General features: G+C 34.6%; 1 protein-coding gene across 2 annotated transcripts in view; it reads right to left on the bottom strand.

Annotated features, from left to right (window-relative positions):
- Nucleotides 1–16171: 16171 nt before the first annotated feature.
- The window catches only part of LOC105327383 (serine/threonine-protein kinase 26), a 37800-nt gene continuing 35449 nt past the window's right edge, over nucleotides 16172–18522 (bottom strand). For both annotated transcript variants that reach the window (XM_011427825.4, XM_011427826.4), the window contains exon 10: nucleotides 16172–18494. In XM_011427825.4, coding sequence (XP_011426127.3) covers nucleotides 18450–18494 — 45 coding nt within the window. In that variant the 3' untranslated portion in view covers nucleotides 16172–18449. The remainder of the gene's footprint in view (nucleotides 18495–18522) is intronic.

Genomic DNA, 18522 nt, shown 5'->3' with positions numbered 1-18522 from the left:
TTTCTTAGAATACCAAAAGTAAATTCATCAAATTACAGAATGAAAAATAAAATTCTCATATAAGTTATCAAATCTCTGTGCACTATTTTTGTCAGCATGATTCGGCTGTTCCAATGGCTCTTCCGTTAATTGCACATTACTCGTTGAATAAGGCAGAGATTTAAAAAAATAAATCATGTTTTCGGAAAGAGAATACATGTCAAAAAACGTAAATACATGTATAAGCATTAAATCATAATTTTTTGAAAGATGTGGTCTCATAACTGCAACGGTGTGTGCATACAAATTGAATAGCGCGTTATTCAATTTGTATGCACACACCGTTGCAGTTATGAGACCACATCTTTCAAAAAATTATGATTTAATGCTTAAATATACATGAATGTAGCTGCTACAAAACATATGTCAAAAAATTCATCTGAGACCCTCCCCATGGATCCCTGCCAATGAATGAGTCCATTCAAACTCTCGGCCCTTGCGTGAATGGTAAAGCAGGACTTCGCGCCATAATCTCTCATTCATAGTTTTTGCGCGCCGATTAGTGGACGAGTCCATTGGGATCATGCGAATACCCCAGAACACACTTTGTGTTTACATCACAGGCATGTAGCATCGAGGGTTGGGGTGAGGGAGGGAGCTGCTTCCCCCTCCCCACTATTTTTTGCAGCAGCCACTTTTTTTAACTTTATATAATAAATGGAAATATCATGGATTTGCCCCCCCCCCCATTCCCTCCACTTTTGTAGGAGCATGTAATAAATGAAACTGACAATAAGGAATTCTAATTGAATAGACGTTATAGTTAGGTTTTTTTTATGAATTTGAGAATTCACCCTTTTCAGCTCACCGAGACGAAGTCGGGGGGAGCTTATGCTATACCCTCGGCGTCGGCGTCCGGACCTGGTTAAAGTTTTTGTTGCAGGTCCTGTATCTAAGCTATTACTTGTCCTATTTTCACAAAACTTGCATGGATGATGCATCTGGACCTACTTGTGGACTTGAAAGACTTGGATGCTGAATCTGGGTCATAAATTTCAGATGCTAAAGGAGGTTAAGGTTTTTGGAGCAGGTTAAAGTTTTTGTTGCAGGTGCCCTTTGATAGCAATATCTAAGTTACTGCTGGTCCATACTTCACCAAACTTGCATGGATGGTGTGTCTTATGATACTGATGTACCAGACAGGCTTGAATGCTGAATCTGAGCTACAATGTATAGGTTTCGGATGCTGGAGGTGGTTAAGGTTTTAAGAGCTGGTTAAAGTTTTTGTTGCAGGTGCCCTCTGATGATAATATCTTATTTACTACTGGTCCTTACTTCACCAAACTTGTATGGTTGCACCAACCATACGTCTTATGATACTGATGCACCTGACAGGCTTGAATGCTGAATCTGAGCCATAGGTTTCGGATGCTGGAGGAGGTTAAGGTTTTTGGAGCTGGTTAAAGTTTTTTGAGCAGGTGCCCTCTAATGATTTTATCTTAGACTAACATATAAACATATGATTATCATATCATTTTTTAACAGATGATATATGATTTTGTGTCAAAACAGAATCCATGAATATCCAAGATCATAAAGTATGATTTTCATATAATATGATAATGGTGGTCTCATAAAGGTGATGTCTCATAAGGGTGATGCCTCGTCTCGGTGAGCTTTGTAATCTATGATTACCTAAGTTTATAATTGCTTGTCAAAATGATTTTTATGAAGCTGCCCCACACACATTAAAAAACAATATGGTTGGAAATTTTAAAAATGTCTTTCAGTTGATTTTTACATTTTAATATAACAAATACAATTTCTAAAAATGACTATTCAATCCCCAGCTTTCAAGCTTTCATGCACTTATATGATATGTGTTCATTCCTAAAAAAAATTTGAATTAATAAAATAATTGAATTTCAAGTGATACATATGTACATGTTCTAGATCGAAGGAAAGACTGACATTTGGTCTTAAATTTGCACGTTCCGTTTATAAATTTATGATCATCAGCGAAAATTGAAATTCATTTCTGATAACATAGCCTAATTGATACATGCATGCCTCCATTGAATAATTCTGTTTAGTCAGGCAAGCTTTCTGGAAAGCTATTACTTGTTGATCTTATGTTTCAAGCTTTCAATACATACACTTTATCTCATGGCTATCAATTGCTAGATGTACTGTACTGCACATGCAAAAAAAAAACATTCTGTATGCAGAATAAAGGTAATGGTATTTCTTGAAAAAAAATTGATGCATTAAGAAATGAAGATAATAATTTTTCTATTGATCGACGTATCAAAGAAAAAATTGACCGGAAAACTTCATCAATGCGCGTAGCGCATTGATGAAAAAGTTTTCCGGTCAATTTTTTCTTTGATACGTCGATCAATAGAAAAATTATTATCTTCATTTCTTATCATTTAATTAAACATTTTCAAATAAAAAAATGTGAAGTGTCATTGATCAGAAATGTAAATAATGTAAATGAAGCGGCGCGTATGAATACAAAACAACAACAGCAACAATATTCAAAATGGATGCGCCTTCAGCTGATGCAGAGCTATTGTGCTGAATTTAATGGATTTAACACAAATAGTGAGTTAAAATCTGAACCGGCTAAATTGAAAACGAAAGGAAAATACATGCGATAGCTTGTGATAATATTCACTGTGCAGAAAAACTCGTAATAAAACTAGTTTTCATGTGAGATCGCTGAAATATGCAACTGGACATAACCATCCAAGGAAAGGCGATCGTGGACGAAAATAGCTGATATATCGACAAAGAACAGTATGTATAAGCGACTTTTGTAAACGTTGTGGTTACTAGATAGCCAGTGATGTACTTAAATGGTATATCTGCCGCTTGGAATGCACCGAAGGAGTTGATGCATTAGTTACTGAGTACTCATAGCTTTTCTTTACGACGCTTATTCTGATGACCGATCATCTACGTGTGTAAATTAAAAAAATTATCGTTACCAAATTTGAACAGCAGTGTTACCGGGAAAGTTTATAGGCCTATTTGTTCGTTATAATATTCCTGGAAAAGAAACAGCCAGCCTCGCTGTAAATGTTGATTGATCTCAAGCAGACGAAATGTTGAGAAGACGCTTAATTTTCTATTTCGTGAATCAAACAATGTGTTTTGTTAAATTTTGAAGGTTAAACTTTCAAGTTTGTATATTCACAAGGTTGCATTTTGTTTGCTGACAATAAAACAGACACAACTTTACATTTTGTTGACAGTGTTTATCTTGGAAATTCCCATTCTATAAATAGTGTTAAATCAGAACAGTTGAGAAAAGTAGGTCCGGCAAAAATTTTATTGATGCAGGTATCAAAGAAATTTTTCAACCAATCAGAAGCGCCGATATCTCATCAAACGAATAAATATTAGGCCTAAATGATTAAACTTTCAAAAGAAATTACATCTTAATATACCGGTAAAAAAGTAACCTGTCTGGATTTTCAGAATTTTTGTCAAAATCACAATGATTTGGGGGTTGAGGTTGTCCTCTAGATGATGGTATCTGTGTATGCTTAATTAATAAATATCATAAAGGCGATATAAACAGTTTCACAATGTCCATAATGATGGTGTACTGTAATCATAAAAAGTAAATGTCTCAGGGTGTCGAGGACACTTAAACATTTGAGCCCCTTCTTTTTGTATTAGTCCGAAAGTAAAGGTTTTAACAATTTAGAATTTACACTATCTGAGGATGCTTGCATAGTAAATCTGAAATTGTAGCTTTCGGTTTTTAAGAAGATTTAAGCATCTTCCGGTGATTACTATTGAAACAATTTAAGATATTCATATATAGAAAATGTGAACAGTAGCTGCAGAACTGTATAGCTCCACGTGAAATGCGGATTGACGAACCGGATAAGTTTTTGTATGGGTGGAACTGAAGCATCACGGTCTGTCAACCTAACCCTCCTGTGCAGCTACCAGTTCAGCAGCTAGGAAAACTTAATTTTTGGCTCACCGAGACAAAATTAAGGGAAGCTTATGCTGTACACCCGGCGTCGGTGTTGGTGTCTTCGGACCTTGTTAATGTTTGTGGAGCAGGTTGTATCTAAGTTATTACTGTGCATATCTTTACCAAACTTGTATTGATGGTGCATCTAGGCCTAATGATTGACTTCAAAGACTTGGATTCTGAATCTGGGCCATAGGTTTAAGATGCTGGAGGTCGTTCAGGTTTTAAGATGCTCTTTGATGACTTTATCTAAATTACTACTGGTCCAAACTTCACCAAATTTGCATAGATATGCAATACGTCATATGATACTTACAAACTTTACAAGCTTGAAAGCTGAAACTGAGCTTTAGATGCTGGATGAGGTTAAGGTTTTTGCCGCTGATTAAAGTTTAGTCTTTAGATTTCAATGGCTGGGCATATTATCATTCTTATGATACTGATGCACTTAACAGGCTTAAATGCTGAATCTGAGCCATAGAATTCGAATGCTGGATGAGGTTAAGGTTTTTGTGGATTTTTAAACATTTTAGAGCAGTTGCTCTTAGACGGATCAATCTTTACTAAATTTTGATAGATCATGCATTTTTTTATACTTATACACTCCACTAGCTTGAATGCTGAAGTTTCGGATGTTGAATGAGGTTAAAGTTTTTGCACTGTTATGCAGAATATCATTTCTTACCGTCTTCTGTGACCAACCCGATAACGAACCCGATTGTAATAATACAAAAAAAACCTGTCGATTAAATTTACAACACAATGCTTGACACAATTTTACAGAACTTATTTGTTTGTAAGAAACAATTAAAGGAATGGTACAAGTAATGCATGATATTATTACTGACTACATACTTTCCTCGTTTATTCAATAGGACACAGACCACAACTATTTCCCCCTCTTATTCCTGTATACAAAAATAAATCATATAAAAAATTCCACCGGCTCAAATGAGTTCAAATACAGCATACCTATAGAATGACACTAGTCCAACAACCAAACTACAGGAAAATCACTCGAGATGGGACTGAGATATGGCCCCTAAAATAACCCCTACCATTAAAAATTCACTTTCAATTTGGAATGTGTGTAAACATTGGCCTCTTTACACCCTTTCTATTGCGCCTGTAAAGATAATTTTTCTAAATTTTTTCCTGCCTGTATTTTTTTTTCAAACCTTCTTTCCATCCATGCCATAAAAGGAACCAAATTCGACCATTTAATACCCCTAGGAATTTTTGAAATAATACATACATTTTTAGAATGGAACTACTTGCGTCAATGAGCACGGGGTAAAAATTGACCACGGGGTAAAAATAGTGGTATGTGACCAATACACACCGAACCCGATAACGAACCCGAACATTAAAAAAAATGGAATTTAAAAAAATTATTTTCTCGAAAAAATGTCAACCAGACGCTACAAAAGTGTAATCTTGATCGGTAGTTTGACATTTTGAAGCTGTTCAGCAAATTTCATAGTATTCCTCAAACGCATAAAGAAAGGAAACACTGAAGTGGGACAGACAGACGGACGAAAGCTATAGTTCCCTCCGATGAAACTGGTAGGTGATTAATAATAATAATAATAATATTTTTTGAACACACTACATTTTTTTAATAATTAGATAAAGATCATCGACTATGATTTTCATAATATGTGATAAAAGTGGTCTTGTAAGGGTGATGCCTGTCTCGATAAACTCTGTAATTTTATATTACTTATGTTTGATACTTACAGTAGTTATTATATGTACCTGGCATGAATTAAACAGGAATCCATAATCACATGATTTCAGGTATCGATGGTAACGAATTTTACTTTTACATGTATCTATAAAACTCCCCACCCCTTCACTCCAATCAAGCTCTCCCCACCCTCACTCTCTCGTCACCTTCACCTCACTCTTAGTCTTACTCCACCTTCCCCTCTTAGTTCATCGCCCACGCCTTAACTCACGCTCACTCCTTACACTCCCCCGTCGTCATCCCCTAGCCCCACTCTCAACCCCGTCACCCTCTTTCTCACCCAACCTTTATTTTAATTCCACTCCCTCGTTCACCCATCTCTCTCTCCTCTCTCCTCTCTCTCTCTATCTCTCTCTCTCTCTCACTCATTTCCTCACCAAATATACACTTCCCACCCTATCCTTTAACCCTGCTTACCTGTCACATAACCTCTTCCCCTCTCTAATCTCACCCCATTTGACCCCAACCCCTCTCTTCCCTCCCTCTTCCACTGTCACCCCTTTCACTCCAATATCTCATCCCATCTTCTCTTCACATTCTCACTTCATTCTCTCCCTACTTCATAACCTACTCTCTCACACGATTTTTGTTTTGTGTCAATTATGCAACTATCGTACCTTACTCTTTAACCCCACTTTCTTACCCGACTCTACCTTTTCTCTCAGCCTACAATCTTTTCCCTCACACTCATCCCAGTTGCTAATTCCTGTCCTTTTTTTTATTTTTGCTCTCACCGAGTCTCTCGTCCCACCCTTTCCCTTATCGACATTCTCACTTTTCTCTCAGTCCATTTCTCCTATCTCTCCCCATTTTCCCCATGTCAGATGAAAGGGAGAGAGTGGGGTGAAAAGGGGTTAGAGGAAGAAAGTGTCCCCCTGATATCCTGCTCCTTTTTCTAGATACATGTAGGTGCTAAACAGATGATGATGAGACCCTGCAATACATAAGGGTATCACGCCTCACGTTTATTATACTGGGCAAAATTGTTCTCCGGCCCAGGAAATAAAATTGTTCGTATACTGTTCAAATACTTGTTGACTCAAAATAGTAATGAAATTGGAAAAATCAAAGTTACAGAATTGGATGTAAATCTTTTTTCATGCAACGTTGTACATAAAACAGTGTAGAATTTTATTTGGAAAGTTTGTACTAATTTAATCAAGACCATGAAATAAATTTGAAAATGGTTACACAGACACATGTGGCATGGAATCCTCATCACTGTGAAAAAACTGCCTCCTTGAAACAAAATAAATTTAATCTTAACGTTAGAGTGAGACAATTTCTTGAAAACTGCCATTTCCGATTTTTTGTTTCAAAGAGGCATATTTTTGATAAATCTGACTTTTTGAAAAAAAAAATCATCAATACCCTCGAAATCTAAAAACCATGTGTTAAACTTCCCTTTCAAATTCGTGTCTAGAATTAGTCGAGTGGTAACGCAGTTAAATAGATTTAAACCGTGTCTTACATTTTTGACTGGGTTCGAATCCTGAAAAAGTTAGAAATATTTTCTTATTTTATTTCTTTTAATCGCATGGAAAGGTTTTTTTAATAGATAATGTAAGATATCAGAATAAAGTTATTTAAACTCTTGTTAATGTAATATTTTGCATGCGTGCTTATTATTTTTCAACAATACTGTGTGAAGTCCCCGTTATAAACTTGATAAACATTTCTTCTAAACAAGACATTTTAAAACAATGTTCTCAGTATGCATCAGAAAGTTGATTTTTCACCCTTCCTATGAAATAATCGGGTATGCTGATTTCAAAGATACATGTACAAGTTGTAAAAGCAAATAAACCCATTTTCAAAACTAGACTTAGTGTTTATTTAGATACTATAGAAACATAGGATGATGATAATAATTACAACTTTGGCGGTTTTGAAGAGCCAGAATCAGGTTCATTCATGTATCTCAAGAATGATATTTTAAACACTCTGGACAGTAGAAATCAAATTGATGTATGTTAGCGTTCGAAAACAGAATGTACCCATTGGTTATCTTTCTAACTGTATTTGGTGGTTGCCGTGTTCGGTAGAAATGCGCGTAAAATGTTTGTTTATTTTGCCTTCTACGGAGCATACCCGTTATATAAATATAGTCGCCTACGAAATAAATTATTTATAATAATAACAAAACACATGATTAGTGAAGGAAGCGCTTATTTGCTGCATTTATTTACACGTACAAATACAATGTAGGCCTACATCTAAAGATTCTTTAAACTTCTTTCTGAAATAAAGCAAATTACATTTTAATATGCATAGTCTTTTGATTTTAAATGTCACTAAATAAGTGGGTGGGTGGGTGGGGATTGTGTAAATGCGGCAAAGAAAAGCCGTTGAATGAGTGAAGACCGTGATTAACTTGAATACCGGTTTTACAGGTTATACGCTATAAATAAATGGCTACATGTTTAAATACATAAAAGCAAAACACATAACATGTGTTCTAGTACCTATCACACCTCACATCCTACTCAATATTCAGGGTCATGAACCCTGGAGAGCATTCATTATTGTCCGCAAGAAAGACAACTCTTGAAAACGTGCATTGCCTATAGTCTGTTTAAGAAATAAAGTACGAGTTTTCGTGAATGATTTGATTTGAACATATTTTAGGATTGAGTAAAATCAAAAGACTATGCATATTAAAATGTAATTTGCTTTATTTCAGAAAGAAGTTTAAAGAATCTTTAGATGTAGGCCTACATTGTATTTGTACGTGTAAATAAATGCATTCGTGAATGTTGCAGAATAACCTCCGAGGTCAAGAAATGTTGTTTTGAAATATAAAAGCCGATGCGTAAACGGATGCTTTTATATTTCAAACAACATTTCGAGACCGAGGAGGTTATCCTGCTACATTCACGAAAACAAGGGCTTTATTTCTATTCTACTAACAGCCCAGTATTCCTACAGATCGTTTCTCCTATAGAGAGACGATCTAGGTCATTTTGACGGCTGTCCTGTGTAACCCCAACGGTTTTGTTAGTTTACATGTGTATCGATCAAAGGAATCACATGCAGACGACAGAATTTTTTTTTGATTTTTAATACTCTTCACTTATTTATAAACTATCTTTGAGTTATATTCCTAATATTTTAAGGGCAATTAAATACGATTATTACTACTACACGTTATGTATTTTATGTAAAAACACGCAGTGAAAATGTGCTACATCGTTTTGACTGGAACTAACACGTGAAATTGACATGGTTTTAAAACTTTTTACGGTTTGAAGTTGTACTTTCATGATCAGTGCGAGAAAAATAGGTATTTCTGATTTGATAATTTACTGATGACGTTCGTGGTATATTGGAGAATAATGTCCGCGGCATCTCTTTGATCTTGGCAATAACTGTAGTAGAATTCTTAATCTTATTAAAATGAATAAAGTATATTTTGAAGTATTTTAATTATACGTAATAAATATAACAATCATCTTCGCTAGCCAAGGGTTTTCGGTCCCCTTTGCTCCCCATAAACCCTTGGCAGATTTCATTACGAAAACTCGGTGACAAGCTCCGGTTTATGATTGGCTGCAACTGCGAGTAGCTGATCCAATCGCAGTGCTTGTAAATATAAACTTTAAAGGAAAACACATGTGTGATCTTTGGTAAAACATTCAGTGCTTTTAACAAGTTGAGACACAAGTTCTCGAGTACAGTGCCTTCCCACCGATGGTCTAACCAGATCGCTTTAAAAACCTGTATATTTTACTGGGATTGAACATAGTTCTACAAACTTGTCAAGGCTCGCGTGATAGCATGGGAAGTAAACATGGCGAATGTAGAAGTTGCATATCCCGTTAGTATATACGTTCCTGCCTATGGTTATTGCTTTTAAGGGTTCAATGAGCTGTGTTTTATGTTATTTCTTTAGTCTGCAATATTTATGACAACGATACCTTGTTTTATGGCATGAAGGCTTTCATATAAATCGGCGACTTTTTCACTCCCGGTACAGGTCCTTACAAAACACTATGAATAAAACATCCCGTGCTTTCCCTAGGTTATAACTCTAATTATTAGTATTTAATAACATCGTTAATTATGTTCCGATATTCGGTAGTCAACATATTTTCAAGTTATATTAATGCCATGATATGTATATAACCCGTTGTTTAAAGCTGACATGAATTCATAAATACGCATTATTTCCCTTTTATCTCCGACTACCGCCATATTAGTTGTCGATTTCTATTGTTCTGCTCATCGCTACACACCCCGTATATAAAGCCGAAAGCAGTATTCATGCTTCACTGCATTCAGGTATTTCATTCACCCGAACACGTTACCTTGGACGAAAAGACGTGTAGAAACTCGTTTTGAACAAAAATAATATGACAGCCATATCCAATGAAAGACGAAACAAGACAAACTGAAATCCAGACACAGATACTTCAAAAATCCTCGATAATTGTAGACAGTTTTCCTGTGTATGTTATAACATTGCACATGCGCAATCACACACTGTGGCAGATCGAGCATTGTCAATGATCGCATGGATTTTTTTGTAGAAACCGATGGAAACGATGCTATACGTTGTTACTTTCTTGGATTTACTATTTTTCATCTACTGTTTTGGATGGAATACCGCCGGGGTTTTCAAAAAGATATAATGTTCTTGTTTACTTTGTTTAAATCTACTGAAGAGCCCGGTAGGGCGATAGTCTCGTTCAACCAGACGCTCGGCTGTCTCCTTAAATCTCCGACGAGCAGAGAGTCTTGTAAATCGCCCGGTAGGGCGAAAGCGCTATAGATAAAAGTTGTTTGAGCATTGGACTTATTTTTTGTGTTTATTCATCCCCAATACTAAGAAAAAGGATTTATTGAATATATATATATATATATATATATATATATATATATATATATATATATATATATATATATATATATATATATATATATATATATATATATATATAATATTTATGGAACTGTTCATTTTCTTTTTCTTTTTTAATTATTTATAATGTGTGATATCACTTTTCACTCATTTTGGATTATATATATATATATATATATATATATATATATATATATATATATATATATATATATATATATATATATATATATATATATATATATTGTATAGTTTTTGGTTTAATTATTTATATTTATAAAGTGACATATAGGTCCAATGGACCGGGTGTTTATTCATTAAGTTATTATATAATATACATGTCTCAATATTTGTTTATAAAACACATGTGGCTATAATAAATTATTTTTCACTCACTTACTTAAATCTTACTGGTTATGTGAATACAAAATTCTTTTTTCAATAACTAAACAAATTCGAAAACTCGACTCATTCAGTAATGCAAAGTTTATCAACTTACAAAACGCTATAAGTTCCAATTTCCTTTAAGGATACTAGACTTGACCCGTGCGTGCACGGGTTGACATTGTAAAGATATCGGACATTTACGAAATAGATACATCGACACATTGTATATTTTTTTTACATTTACTAAACCAAGCTTTAGGCATACAATAATGCTATTAATTTCACTACACTCTGCTTAGTTAGAATAATCTAACTGTGTCTTGGGACAGACCTTCACCACAGTTAAAATGCCTCTCATGAGAGACATAAAACAGAGATTGGCAACTGATCGAAATCTCGCGAAATCTCGCGGTCCCTATTGAAAAGTGTTCTTAATGTCCTTTCCGATATATTTCATTTTATCGACGTAGTCATATTGTATATTTAATTTGATAAAATGAAATATATCGGAAAGGACACCAGTTTAAATCAGTATATCTTTCTAATTAACAATTATATTGAAATATAAACAGCTAAAACCTATTATCAACATATTCAAAATATTGTTTTTTAATGAGTTTATGTCATATAAACAAAGAGGAGCCAGTTGGCCACCGGTCGTCCGAGATTTCGCCGATGTTTTATAGCTGTTCAATATATTTTCTATATATAAATCGTATTTTTTCAAATTTTTGTTTCAAAATGTCTAGAACCTAGGCACACTTTTCTTTAAAACATCTCAGTTTATTAAAATGTAGTTCTCAAACTAAGGTTGGTCCCGTAACACTTTTCAACAACAAAACACGCTAATAGTGGAGTTGTCAATCTCTGTTGGTTATGTCTTTGCTCTCATATACCCGTAATGTAGGAAAAAATTGCAGAATCGCTCCGAAACGAATTTGAGGAAAATTAATGAAGCTGCATTGAAAATAACAGTTGAATTATTCATAACAAACCATTTTGAAGCTGTAAATACCTTTCATCTAAAAATTAATTCATATTAATAAAGAATAATACACTTTTTACCAACGTTTTTTACTGGCTTCGAATTTACACACCATGCTGACATTCGGTACTCTCGCGACTCTTCATGTCAAATGCACAGAGTTAGAGTTATCTTCCATATTTCCTTTGATGAACAGAATATATGAAAAATTTTCACGAATTTGTAATATTGTTTTTGAGTTTATCCATGCAAATGTGATATTGTGGAAACATAAACTAAAGAGCCTCCCGTGATTTAGCGTGAATAAAATGCGTATGTGTAAGATTGTAAAATCCAAAAAAACTCAGATGGTTTCCGGATTTTTAAAAGGAATTTTCATTGATTATTAATTAGCGAAGCTTGATTTAGAAAAAATGAAAACAAATTGGTAATCTTCAAGTACCAATGATGTTTAAAATATATAAAACAAAAGACAACACTCTTCCGACTTTTCAGTATTAAAGCCCAAAAATTCGAGTCTTTTATTTTGATATAGTAGTATAGATTACAGTTTGATTGGTATATCTAACAACTTAATCTATAAAAACCTTATTGAAAGAAAGTTTTGTAAGCATTGTTTTCAATTAATACTGTGTAAAGAATTTGAAATATACGGTGAGAACTTTTTGGAAAATATTTATGAATGCAAGATTACAGATATAAAAGATAAACATGTAGAGTTCAGTTACAAACTTTTAGATAATATATATTATGTAATAATGTATAGGCGAGCAAATGGGATAGAATATAAAATCAGTATATACACTGTTAACAAATAGAAAATGTAAAACACTTGCTTTTTTAATGTAACAATGTTAAAAACATATGGAATGCTGTAAGTAATTTGTTGTCATTCAAAATGCAGTAGAAACATTATTATCCAAATGTTGTTAAACAATTCCTTGATTTTGTTGTAGCTTGATTTTACATCTGCTTTTTAAAATTCTGCAGTAATATTGTCAATTCCAAGTCTCACCCATTTTTTAAAATTTCTAATTGCATTTCTGATCACTAGTATGGATGGTTCTTCGCAAATGGTTCTCACATATCTCATCTGTCTCTTCAACATCAACAGGATGTTCTGGTACTTCTCTGTTCAATACCTCACAGGGGTGCTGTTTCCATCTCTCTAGCTGTTCTGTACAACTTGTGATAAGTCTTCTTTTTTTCATCGAAAATGCCTGCACTTCGTTTTGGTTTTTCATTGCTTAGCATTTTGGTGATGTTATATAGTGTTTTCATAGTTTGCATGTTGGCAGCATTTTCAGTCTAAACTAGGATGTTATTAATCCATTGTCTTTTGTCTTTTCGTGTCTATCTTTTCTATCTTTTGCTTTGGTCTGTTCTTCTATCTAAACTTTCCCTTTCTCTGATCTTGTTTCTATCATTTTTATGTGTATACATGCTCTCTCATCTAAAAGTTTTCATGACATTTCACTCATCCAGGGTCTTATCTTTTCCGTTTTTTGAGTGTCGAATCTTGTGCTTAGGCTTTCTTGTGTTTGTTTTGGTGCTTTCTTTAGTTTACTATTAAGATGGTGCGCACAAGACAGTGATCGCTTTAAATATCAGCGGAGCGTAGTACTTTTGTGTCTTGTATAGAGTTTCTAAATCTTCTGTTTACAAGCGTGGGATCGATCTGATTTCCACTCTTTCCGTCTGGAGATATACACGTTATCTTTTGAATCTCCTTATGTGGGAACATTGAACAAGTTATTACCAGCTTCATTGTAATGGCAACTGTTGCATACCTTTATCTGTAGTATTAAAGCAGGAAATTTGAGTCCACAATTTTGATAAAACAGATGTAGTAGTACATGATTTTGTTACACCCAATTGCACACCTGAAACTCCTGACCGACTTGCTGTTTAGGATTTTGTGCATTTATGCCTTTTTAAAGGGGCATTGTCACGATTTGGTCAAAAATATAATTTTTTTCGATTTTAATATTTACAAAGCTTCAGTAAGGCATTTTTAGGCAACCAAAAGAAGATGGGGAGAATAAGATGGTGCAAATGCCCATTCGGTTTAGTAGTGAAATACAATTTTAAATTTATTTTCCCCCAATTAAATATATTCAAATATATCATAATACAACTTTGCGAAAGCAAAATTTCTAACTATAGTCAGTTTTTGAAATATTTGATAATAAATAAGAAAAAAAAATATTGTCGGAAATGTTGGTGGTGTCGAACCCGTAACATAAAAACCCTAGATATAAAAGGTTAAGATATGCCAGGTACTCTAACCACTGAGCCATTTCAGACACAACAAAGTGGGCTTTTTAAATATTATGTGTGACTAAGGTCACGAACTACCGGACTTGTATTATTTTTTCAAAACGTTCAGTTGTTGGGATACAAAATGATATTTTTAATGTATAGTGGGTCATCTCTGCACGTTTTTGTTGATTGAAATCGGTTTGTTTTCCAATAGGCCTTAATTAGACTATATGAGAAAAATACGGAGCACAGGCTCACTCATTAAAAGAAAATGCCTTGAAGTTCTAAACAAGGAATGATCGGCAATAATGATAAGCTAGAAGCAATCAACATGATCAGTTTGATGTAAAATAATTCACTGTATTTTTACAAAATATAGAATATTCTGAATCTGTACACCATAATTTCATCGTTATAAACCGTCAACAAATTTAATTTTGAAATAAAGGGGAAAGCCGTTCGTAAACTCCTTGTCTTGCTTTATATTTTTAACGTAATTATTAAATGTTAATGTATCTTCCTCTTCAGAATACTAGGTAGGGCTCTTCAAATAGCATTATCACGTATAAAAAGAAAGAGTTGTATTAAAATAATTTATTTAATGCGACTGAAAAACATTGAATGCCATCATAACTTGCTATTAAGGTCGCATTATAACGTATCAAGCCGTCTTCCTAGCTACTATTATGCAACATCAATAGATCGAGGTCAGTTCATGGAGCATCTTCTTATGATCGAGGTCAGTTCATCGAGGTCAACTGCATTACTGAATGAATCTTTCGATCGAAATTCTTACGCGTGAGACGAAATGTGCATTCTTGAATTAACAGGTCGAACTGTGTTTAATGTATGTTTGCATCTCTTAAGGTAAATGAATGGAAATAAAACTGAAAAAAATGTTATATAAATACTAAACGAAAGCTTCAAGTTTTATAAGAACTACTTATGCAAGCGGAATATGTGCGCACGTGGAAGCATTTGCCGGATGCCTCATATGGACACAATAGTGATCGGCCGAAGCCGATCACAAAAATGACATTATTTGCAGGTTTTGATACGTATACGCCTGTTTGAGTCAACATATTCCAAGTATTGAACATACCTATAGGTTAAAAATCAATGATTCATTATATATATTGTTTTAAATGATTTTAAAAAAAACCATCAGATTTATTGATACTTTAATTTTTCAATAGCCTCTCCGACCGCGTATGGACATTTTACACGCCTTATCCACACATCTTCTTTCGGTGGCATTCGTTTAGTTATAAGCCAGTTACAGCTTTAGGCCTAACATGAATGTGCACGTTAAGAACTGTTTATTTATTCTGAAAATGAATAGAAAGCTAGACAAATAAGCTTGAAAAACGATTTTGGGGGGTAGATTGAACCTTTGTAAACAAAAACAGGGCACGAGCCCTTTGTGCATGACAAATAATTGTGAGCCCTGTATCTTGCTTATAACTCAACGACTGACCCTCAAATTTCATTTGATTATTAGGAATGAATTCCTAGAGCGTTGTAAATAATGAAAACAGAAAAATAGAATTCAAATGCAGACCTGTATATTTGCTGTTACTTTTCTCCTGGCTTGGAATAAGTGCGTAAAATTTATTTCATCGCGACCGAGTAATACGGCAATGCAAGATGTAAGACCTCTACAGCAGAATGACTTGAACTATTACGAATCTGCTGTTTACATAGAGGTTGTTGGGAAATCGGCAATGAAAGAGGAATATGGCGGACAATGGCTTTTACTAGTCGTATTCAATTTCAAAATAATCCTACAGAAGTATTTAAAATTTTGTTTGCTACTAGTATTTGGCTTCATGTTATAGAGGAGTTAATGTGTATTAATTTATGAAGATATGAAATAGTAGTTTAAACATCAAATCAATAGGCATTTTTGCAATATCATTCACCTCTGTTCTTTAATACACAAACATAAGATTTCTTTCAATATTTTAATTTTATTAATGAGAACAATAACAACAAACAAGAGGCCCATGGGCCACATCGCTCACCTGAGCAATAATAAGTATGATAAAATCAGCTTAATGGAGTCATAATACAAACAATCTGGACAATGTACAATAATACATGTATAAATAAAATCCACCCCCCCCCCCCTGGATATTCTAATGTTTATCATAATTAGTCCCTTTTCTAACAGGATGATTTTATAGTCATATCACATGTTGAGTATTGCAGTTCTCAAAAAGATCCTTAACATTTGTTTATATATGGGATATAAAGCTACATCAAACTCTGAACCTTCTTGTGAAGCCGAAGAATTGTCCTGGAGCCAAAGTCTTAACAATTATAAAGAATCATCTGGCTGATTAGTTTCTGAGAAGAAGATTTTTAAAGATTTACTCTATATATTCCTATGTAAAACTTTAACACCCCATAATGTGGCCCCACCCTACCCACAGGAATCTACACTACCTGAGGATACTTCCACACAAGTTTCAGCTTTCCTGGCTGATTAGTTTCTGATATGAAGAATTTTAAATATTTATTCTATATATTCCTATGTAAAACTTCGAACCTCCATTGTGCCATACTCTACCCCCAGGGAACATGATTTTCACAACTTTAAATCTACACTACCTGAGGATGATTCCACACAAGTTTCAGCTTTCCTAGCTGATTAGTTTCTAGGAAGAAGATTTTTAAAGATTTACTCTATATATTCCCATGTAAAACTTCGACCCCCTATTGTGGCCCCACCTTACCTCCAGGGGTCATTATTTTCACAACTTTGAATCTACACTACCTGAGGATGATTCCACACAAGTTTCAGCTTTCCTGGCTGATTAGTTTCTGAGAAGAAGAGTCTTAAAGATTTACTCTATATATTCCTTGGTAAAACTTAGACCCCCATTGTGTCCCTACCCTACCCCTGGGGATCATGATTTTCACAACTTTGAATCTACACTACCTGAGGATGCTTCCACACAAGTTTCAGCTTTCCAGGCTGATTAATTTCTGAGAAGAGGATTTTTAAAGATTTACTCTATATATCCCTATGTCAAATTCGACCCCCCATTGTGGTCCCACCCTACCCGCGGGGGTCATATTTTTCACAACTTTGAATCTACACTACCTGAGGATGCTTCCACACAAGTTTCAGCTTTCCAGGCTGATTAATTTCTGAGAAGAGGATTTTTAAAGATTTACTCTATATATCCCTATGTCAAACTTCGACCCCCCATTGTGGTCCCACCCTATCCGCGGGGGTAATATTTTTCACAACTTTAAATCTACACTACCTGAGGATGATTCCACTCAAGTTTCAGCTTTCCTAGCTGATTAGTTTCTAGGAAGAAGATTTTTAAAGATTTACTCTATATATTCCTATGTAAAACTTCGACCCCCTATTGTGACCCCACCTTACCCCCAGGGGTCATTATTTTCACAACTTTGAATCTACACTACCTGAGGATGATTCCACACAAGTTTCAGCTTTCCTGGCTGATTAGTTTCTGAGAAGAAGAGTTTTAAAGATTTACTCTATATATTCCTTGGTAAAACTTTGACCCCCATTGTGTCCCCACCCTACCCCTGGGGATCATGATTTTCACAACTTTGAATCTACACTACCTGAGGATGCTTCCACACAAGTTTCAGCTTTCCAGGCTGATTAATTTCTGAGAAGAGGATTTTTAAAGATTTACTCTATATATCCCTATGTCAAATTCGACCCCCATTGTGGTCCCACCCTACCCGCGGGGGTCATATTTTTCACAACTTTGAATCTACACTACCTGATGATGCTTCCACACAAGTTTCAGCTTTCTTGGCTGATTAGTTTCTGAGAAGAAAATTTTTAAAGATTAACTCTATATATTCCTTTGTAAAACTTCGACCCCCCCCCCCCATTGTGGCCCCAACTCTACTCCCGGGGGTCATGAATTTCACAACTTTGCATCTACATTACCTGAGGATTCTTCCACACAAGTTTCAGCTGTCCTGGCTTCACGGTTCTTGAAAGATTTTTGAAAATTTCTCAAAATTTTTCATTAATTTTTAATTATCTCCCCTTGAAAAAGGATGTGGCCCTTATTTTTCACAAGTAATTCTTGAGAAGATGTTGAAAATGTGAAAAGTTTACGGACAGACGGACGACAGACAAAATGTGATCAGAATAGCTCACTTGAGCTTTCAGCTCAGGTGAGCTAAAACAAAACAAGATAATCTGTCCCACATCTTGAAGCTCGTATTCTTAATTCTTCACATTAAAGATCCACTTCCATTTTATTAGGACGGGCTGTAGAGAATAATTAGGAAAATATCAG

This window comes from Magallana gigas, chromosome 8 (assembly GCF_963853765.1).
Source record: "Magallana gigas chromosome 8, xbMagGiga1.1, whole genome shotgun sequence".
In the NCBI taxonomy this organism is placed as follows: Eukaryota; Metazoa; Mollusca; class Bivalvia; order Ostreida; family Ostreidae; genus Magallana; species Magallana gigas.
The sequence above is the reverse complement of the archived record's forward strand: the minus strand, read 5'-3'. Positions and strand labels throughout refer to the sequence as shown.